The 9005-nt window shown below is 38.1% G+C and overlaps 1 protein-coding gene across 1 annotated transcript in view; it reads left to right on the top strand.

Moving 5' to 3' along the window:
* Positions 1–6760, top strand: part of LOC106460416 (cGMP-specific 3',5'-cyclic phosphodiesterase-like) — a gene marked incomplete at its 3' end in the record, with an annotated part of 16647 nt that extends 9887 nt beyond the window's left edge. The window contains exon 2 of the mRNA XM_013920111.2: positions 6094–6760. Within this exon, the coding sequence (XP_013775565.1) occupies positions 6095–6760 (666 nt within the window). The remainder of the gene's footprint in view (positions 1–6093) is intronic.
* Positions 6761–9005: the final 2245 nt, after the last annotated feature.

Below are 9005 nucleotides of genomic sequence, written 5' to 3'. Positions count from 1 at the left end.
GGCGAGCATGTTTGGTGGGATGGGGATGCGAACCCCGACCCGCAGATTGCGAGTCGAGCGTCTTAACCACCTGGCCATGCCGGGCCTATAATTTATGTATACCGTAGAAAGGAAGTGCACTTCCTCAGTAAAAATTCAACTAGCATTTCTTTCTGTTTAAAAATCATTCTAGCGCAGTGATTTACAAACGCTTTTCTTGAGATTGAGGCCTAGTACATAAGTATAATCCCTGCCTAAGGCCCGCATCATAAACTTAGAAGAAGAAAAAAAAAGGAGGGGGCGGGGTATACCTAAAATGAGAGATTCATTTACAATGATACGTTAAAATAAAATAAAAGAACTTACTTACCGATAGTATGAAACTTGTCCGTGCTTGACAATGCGTAATTTATCCCGTCGGGAAGTGGTGCATAACCGCTTTCATTGGTGGGTGTCATCTTACTTTCTATTGCATAACATCTATAATTTTACATTACATTTACTTACTTTGTTTAATTAGCTCAAACGTTTCGCGCATATACTTATGGTGATGCTTCACAAGTTTCTCATAGCCCGATGGTGAAGAATCACTACTCTAGCAAGATGAAACTGGAATCAACACTGTCTTGCTGTGCGGATATTTAAATCGATTTAATGAAGTTATCGGCTCATAAGACTATTTTTAAGATCTTCTAATCAGAAACTTAAGCTTTTGTGAATTGTTTCTTAGAGCTCAGAATCGGTTGTGTGTGGCTTAATTGTTACGGTGCTCGGATTTTGAATTCGAGGGGTCCTGATTCAAGGCTAATTGCCGCAAAAACGCGCCCCGTACTTTTGAACCATGGGCATAGCGTAGATATTAGGACTGAGTGGTTTCAACTGCCCCCTCCCAGCTTTTAATTAAAAACAGATTAATACTTGTTACAGATTTTAGATCTAAATAATCCGCACGTGTACTTCTTAATAATCGGATATTTATCGGAGTATATAAAGTGTACATGTATTCATCTATGAAGACTGACAGTCAAATCCCACTATTCAGGCAGGCAATAATTGAGATTGGGTGATGTTGACTAGCTACTTTTCCTCTAGTCTACCAGTTCAGAATTAGAGATGGATACACAATTTTTGATAAAACAACAATAAAACCAAATTAGGCCCATACTTTATTTCTTTCTCTGTTTATGAAATTATTAGTTTGAGCTACACCAATGATGAAAAGGGATAACAACATCTCTGTCTCAGTTTTCAATTTTCTAGAAATAAAACATATTCAGCTTCAATAAAGCGAAGAAAAACTATATTCTTATCTTTAAAGATTATATGAGAAAGACTTTTGGTGGTTAAACAAGTTTGATTGGAGGCTTGGAGACATTGAGTTCTGAGTCAATAGAGGAGCAGCCAGAAGACTGGTAGTTTCTGCTAAGTGTATACTGATTTTTTCTGGTGAAATGTGGTAGGTTAGACAATAGAAGAGAGGTAAATCTTTAGCTTTGTTTAGAAAATGTCGTTCACATAATGAAGATAGTCATATCCAACCTTGTATCTGGTATTGGTATGCTCAGGATGGATGTATTGCAGAAATTATATGTCATTTTCTCCTGTGAAACAGGTGAGCTGATGTACCATAGAAAAGTTATCCTATGCCAGCCAAGTTGAGTCCAGTTGATTGCATGAGTGTATGTCTTGAAAAGAATAACATTTCATCTATACACACAAGTGGTGTTCCATGGTTTACTGCAGATGAAGTCTATTGGGTTGATATCCTTTTAATGCAATTATAGAAGCTATACATGAAATAAATTGTTTCCTGTCCAGAAAGTAGGAAGCGTTAGTTCAGATTGTCATCTGAATGACGAGGGATGAGGTCTTGGTGTTTTGTAATTATGGGTGACCAGCTATCCATCTGTACACTAGAAATGTTATAGGCATGATAAGCACAATGAAATTAGCTGATGCTAGCAGTAATGCTCCGAGTTTCATGTTGAATTACCAATGATTTGTGACCAACTTCTCCAAGATAACAGCTTCATTGTCTGCTCTCATAAAAGCTGAGATTCACTTTGAAATGTATGAAAAATGTGACCTAGTATTCCAATCCTTAAAGACTGCTTTATGGATGCTCCAGTGCTAACACATTCGTGGCAAAGCTGAAAATTCCTGTTGGATACCAACAGTGACAACAGAATTTGAATGGTGTTATTGCAGTTGCAGGACAAAGAAGAACGCGTACTCATGTATGCTAATCATAAATCATAGCTCTCAAATGCAAATACTGTACAATTAAAAAACTGCTTGCAGTTGTGGTCTTCATAAAATACTATCACCACTACTTTTATGGTAGGTGCCTTCGTTTTGATGGGCCATGTTTCATTGAAATGGCTATTGAGCTTTAAAAAATTGGAAGGAGGATAGCATGTTGGGTAGCAATGTTGCGAGAATATGACTATGTCATTGCTCATGTCCACCACACAGAAATACAGATGGACTAACTAGTTTTATGGCGAAACCCTGTTTTTTCGTGGAATGCCCTATTCCTGGACACAATGTGGGAGTTGAAGTCATAAACATGTCTGTTAGAGAAAAGGAAAGCCATGATATAGAAAATTCTCCTGGTCATATGGATGTCAAGATTAATACCCCAGGTGCTCTGGAAAGAGCAACTAAAGGACCCCCTTCCTTGTGTGAGCTCTTCTTGCAGTATTACAAAGTAAAGCTCAACCAGCACTAATAGAAAAGCATAAGCGCATACACATAACCACTAGCATGTTTGTGGTTAGTTACAAGTGCAAGAAGGTGTGCTGCACTATTGCTATGAACCACCAATCAATAGTTATCCAACTTTGCTGCAGCTAGTGGTTCTCAGGGTAATCTATGACAAGAGAGTCTTCAGACTTTGCATTACACAGAAATTCAAGGGCATCAAGGTATTACTCACATTTGTGCTAACATTTCATGGCAGCTCCTCTGGCTGCATTCAACTTTCAATGTTTGAACATGGTGTGAATATTGTTCAGTAGGTGACACCCAGAGACACCAACATAGTGTCACATTTCATACAGTGCAGCATAGTAAAGCCCAACCAGCACCAATAGAGGAGCATTGCACAGACACATATCATATGGCACTTGTGTGGTCAGTTACAATTGCAGGAAGTTTTGCTGTACCATTATTATAAATCACCAATCCATGCCTCTCCAACTGTTCTGTTTGGTCTTTTCTATTGAGGATAGTCCTGGATATCGATAATCTTTTGCTGGAGACTGAGTGAAGACATCAGTACATGCTTATTGCTATCCATTATTTCGCAGATTTGGTCGAGGCTTATCCATTAGTCGATACATTGGTACAGTCCATAGCTGATTTGTCAGCAGAGAACTCGATTGTATTGTTTAGAGCACCAGAATAAATTTAAATGAATCAGGAAGATAATTTCAACAGCCAACTATTTACTGTGTAAAGTGTTAGGTATGGGAAGATGCACACCTTACCACCTCCAGTCTGATGGTTTCGCAGAATAGATAATACAGACTACCAAGCAGATGTTTGGGATGTTTATTAATCTTGGCCAAACTGATTTAGTTAAACACTTGCCATACATAATGACGGCATATGGAGAAATGGGGCAGGGATCTACAGATTGTTCATTGAACATAATGTTCTTGAGTTTGCCAACAGCAACTAAGATAGACTGTTCAAAGATAGAAGTACTATGACAAGGTGGTAAAATGATAGATGTTCCAATGTGGAAATTGTGATGTGATTGTGGCACATGCCAGTGTCAGGGAAGTAACTTGAATCTGGCTGGACTGGTTTGTTCCTTATACCCAACAAATTGGTGTCCATGTAAAGTACGAGTTATAGCAAGTGCAAAACATGAAAAAGTGCATGGAACACATCAATAAGTTGCTTTTGTACATCACAAACCAACCACTGGTTCACAGGCTTGATCAGAAGTCTAAGAATGAGACCAACAAGTTGGAGGAGAATGAAGATGCTGTCTCGAGTCTTATCAATTGGAAGATACTTATCTGGCTGTCCACGATGAGCAAGACGAGGAATTGCTGGAGAGAGATGCAAAAGTCAGCTCTGAATTTTGGTTTGACTACTTGAAGTCAACATTCCAACTAATATGGGTGAGATTGATCAGTTACATGTGCTAGGACGATCATTAGGTTGAGAAACTAATAATTATAAGGAAATACACAATGATTTCCAACCTAAACTTAATTATCAACAGTTAGGTCGAGAAACCAATGGCTGAAAGGATGTCGTGACCCTCGCATTCTGAGGCCGCTAGTGATGACATGAAATACTCGAGAACTTGAGTTAGGTATACACTACATCGTGTGGTTATTATTTGATCAGCAGAAGTCAACAGCTGGAAGAAACAAATATAATGATGTACCTCCAGAACACCCAGGATTTCCTCTTAGTGAAGAAGCTTATTAACTTGTTGAACCAATGACTCCTCAAATTGGCCTGTTGTTTACTGTAGCTGAACCCATAAATAAAAATATATTGATTGCCAATGAAATAGACATGAGGGAACTTGCCAGTTATTGTTAGGTTATCCCTGAAGTTTCCAAGGGCTGAGTAGCCCCCTTTGATAGGAAAGTGTCCCATGATTGCTAAGAGCATGGATGTACCAACAGCAAAAAACATCTCAATGACCATGCCTTTGGTGATGCCAGAAGAGCCCAGTCTGTAGGTGACCCAGTAGCTTTCTACTCTACCTCTGCTGATCCACCAAAAGAGAAGCTAATGGTTGACAAGATGGAATGGGGATTGCTAGTCAGATGTTTCTTCAGAGGGTACATCCTTTCCCAGTGATGGCATTGGGTGTGTTTTCGGCATTACGGTGCTTGACTCGGAATCTGAGGGTCGTGGGTTCGAATCCCCGTCCCACCAAACATGCTCGCCTTTTCAGCCGTGGGGTCGTTATAAAGTGAGGGTCAATCCCACTATTCGTTGGTAAAAGAGTAGCCCAAGAGTTGGCAGTGGGTGTTGATGACTAGCTGCCTTCCCTCTAGTCTTTCACTGCTAAATTAGGGACAGCTAGCGCAGATAGCCCTTGTGTAGCTTTGCGCGAAATTCAAAACAAACAGAAAGATATGGCAGTACCAAACACGAATGACTGTGGGACCGTACTACGTCTTTGCCGCCTCTCTATACTTAAAAGCACGTGTATGTAATTGTGATTATACGAAATATTCTTATATTTTACTCTTTCATAATTAGTGTATAACTATTTATATGTATATTCAAGGTGTAATTATGACACTGGATTACATATTGTTTTGTTATCGTTTTGTTAAATTCTATGTGGTTTTGAAATTGTTTTGTTCTAGTTGCAATTGTATCTTTGTTGCTCTCTAGGAGATTGTATCTACTTTGCCTGCTGGGATGTTGCTGCAACTTCATACATTGATAGAAATATATACATGAAAACAATGTCCTGAACTCGCAGAGTAGATGATAACTAGAGGTTACAGCCTTTGTATTTTGTACGAGAATGACCAGTCACGTAGTGACGTACATGCTTATGAGTAAAACTGAGGTTACTTGTTTTTGTAAAGAGCATTGGCTTTTGGTTGGTTTTGCTTGGTTATCGACATGAGTAGTTTAATGGATATTCATCTCGAAAGATGACACTGTTGAATAATTCACAGATCCAGTAAGAAGGCAGGTGTAGGTTACATAAGTATTTATATTGATTTTTTTTTTATTCGAAATATTGTAGAGATTATTGTCTACCTTGCTAATATGTCCAGTTGTATACTATTTCATCTTGACTCTCAATCGTTTAGATAAATTATAAAGCGGACCTATCTGATACTTATGCATAAATCAGTTAATCTGAGAATATCATACATGAATAACCATGGAGGTAACCACTAGTCCAATAAATAAAAATGGTGGTAATAAGTAATTTTTTGTGAATTTGACTATATGACAAAAATATATAGTTAAAAGTAGTGATTCAAATTGTAGTGGTACACTTTTAAGAACAGTCTACAGTGTGTGTGTCGTATGATAATTTTATTTACATTAATTAAACACAAGTAATTTACGGACTGTAATTGAGATACCAAATGTGTTTATCAATTTTAGGATGGTGGAAGAAAAGAAGCTATATGATTCCCCAGAAGAAAGCAAGGAAGATTTGTCAGAAGACGACAAAGAGAAGATGGTGTCGAGTTATCTAGCCACCCACCCAGACTTTGTTAGGGAATGGTTTATTAATTATGTACCACGTGATTTGGTGCAAGAGTTGATGAAAACTCAAGAAGCTATAGGTCAGGACGAAGAACTCACACTGACCAATAGTCATGTGGCGCGCGTAGGCCGGAACTCTGTTACTTCAGAACTGTTTCGAGACATGTTGGCGGGACCTCGAAAGAGAAAAGTGAGTCAGGATATGAAGAATAAGGTGATTTTAAAGCACCAGTTGAGGACTTTAGATGAGAACGAATTGTTAATGGAACTTATTAGGGACATCGCCAACGAGTTGGACATTGACACGCTTTGCCATAAGATACTGGTCAACGTTTGTATCTTGACTGATAGCGACAGGAGTAGTCTTTTCCTTGCTAAAGGGAGTAGAGGACAGCGTTATCTTGTGGCAAAACTTTTTGATGTAACAGCAAATTCTGTTCTGGAAGATGCACTCTCAGCAGCAATAGAAGATGCTAAAATTCCCCCCATTCCTTTTGGAGTTGGAATAGCTGGCCATGTGGCAAGGACCAAGGAAACCGTGAATATCAAAGACGCCTATCAAGTAAGATATTTTAGATGTAACTTGCTTTTTTAATCTAATGTATAAAACAGTTATGGTAAAATTATTCGTCCATTAATCCATTTAAAACTTCAGAAAAGAACAGGATGTCGTAAAACATTATTAAATTGCTTTTTTTTCCTGTTATGTAGAGGAATTTATTGAAAGGAACATTTTATTGTGTGAAGTAGGAAGTCTGCCTACACAGAGAATAAAGCTTTGTTGGCCAACTATTAAGTTTTATTATCGTGCCATTTTTTTTAGAGGCTCGACGCCACTACTGGATAAGTCATTTTTCTTCTCTTTAAGAATAACTTGTCTGTTCCGCTCAAGTAATCGCTCATGGTTGTGTCGTAAAAGCGTAGAAAACATTCCTTTTAAAAACATTAATTTAAGTAAATTTATCTATCGATATTGAAACATATGAAAAATCTTTTTGAGAGAGTTTTTCTAAGAGCCATTTATATAATATATTATAAGTAAATTCGTAAAAATGCCTGAATTGCCCAATGGTTTAACATTCATAATGCTTTAAAGATTTACTGTCTTTGTGCAAGTTATTGTTGAGTATTGTTTGTGCGATGCATTATAAACAAAATTATTTTGATTATATTAAACTTACTGTGTTGTCCATCCACCATGTCAGTAAGATGAAAAACCGTCAACTTTTATTCAACGTATAACACCATGGAATGTGCGTGTGTGTGTATATATATTTCTTTTGCCCACACATATTAATAGATGTCACTACAACAAACAATACATAAGAAATAAGAATCGTGCTCCGATTTGGAAGTGAGAAGAAGCCCAACAGCAACAAAAAGGGTGTTAATTAACTTAGAAAAAAAAATCCAAACTGATTTGCTTTGTTAGAATTACAGCAATGGCAAAAAGTGTAAAAGAAGTAAACCGCTTTGAGGCTTAATCTGCAAGAGAGATTACAATTTTTAACAGCTGTTTTTGAATTTAAAAAAAAGGAAAGAGGTAGAAGTAAAAATGTTGCGTAATCTTTAAGGTGTATTTTTCTTTTTTACGCTAGAAGATGTATTTGTTAACTGTGTTGATCTTTCTTGACAACATTGTAATCTTTAAGGTGTATTTTTCTTTTTTACGCTAGAAGATGTATTTGTTAACTGTGTTGATCTTTCTTGACAACATTGTAATACAAATAAAACACCGAACTAATGGGCTTGTAGTGGCGTTTACACTGTTGCCACGTGTTCTCCCTAACATATGAGATTTCTGTTTGATTATGGTTGTTTATTCAGCCAAGAGCATTGAAAATTATCATTGTAGTTTCTAAAGACAATATTTTGAAATTTAGAGTACACTTACGTGATCTGTTAAGAAAGTAATTACCACCACAGCTCAGGAATAGACTGTAAACCGCTCCTGTTACAGTAAATACTGCTTGTTTTTATGCTTTAGTCTATGGGGCCGAGAGCAGCCCAGTGGTTATCGAGCTGCACCGTGGATCAGATATTCCGTGATCAGTGCTCTGTTACGAAAAAAAAAATCGCTCTCTGCACTTTGGGGCCGTGGATGTGTTGTAAAAGTGGTACTCAAATCCCACTTTTCGATCAGAATAGCCCACAAGTTGGTAACTGGTGGTTTTTTTACGAATTGCGATCAAAAATTCCTATCCGATTTTATTAGCCCAAGTTACGGCTGTGAGTACTGTGGGATGCCTAGGCTAGAACAGATAGCCCTCGACTAACTTTGCGCGAAATTCAACAATAAACAAACCCTCTAGTATTGTTTTCTGTTCTAATAACCTATTTGATGGTGGTATCAATCACAGCCAGTTTTAAAGACAGATGAACTATGCGATTTGAACAATTTATATATTCGTGAGAAAATGTGGAACCGCCATTTAAAGCTCTGTTGTATTGTTTGTGTGTTTTTGAATTTCGCGCAAAGCTACACGAGGGCTATCTGCGCTAGCCGTCCCTAATTTAGCAGTGTAAGACTAGAGGGAAGGTAGCTAGTCATCACAACTCACCGCCGACTTTTGGGCTACACTTTTACCAACGAATAGTGGGATTGACCGTCACATCATAATGCCCCCACGGCTGAAAGGGCGAGCATGTTTGGTGTGACGGAGATTCGAACCCGCGACCCTCAGATTGCGAGTCGAGCGCCCTAACCACCTGGCCATGCCCCGGGCCATTCTGTTGTATATGGCAGCGGAACAAGCCTATTGCAAATTGTTTGTTTGAAATTAAGCACAAAGATACACAATGGGCTA

This window comes from Limulus polyphemus, unplaced genomic scaffold (assembly GCF_000517525.1).
Source record: "Limulus polyphemus unplaced genomic scaffold, Limulus_polyphemus-2.1.2 Scaffold767, whole genome shotgun sequence".
NCBI classification, from domain to species: Eukaryota; Metazoa; Arthropoda; class Merostomata; order Xiphosura; family Limulidae; genus Limulus; species Limulus polyphemus.
The sequence above is the reverse complement of the archived record's forward strand: the minus strand, read 5'-3'. Positions and strand labels throughout refer to the sequence as shown.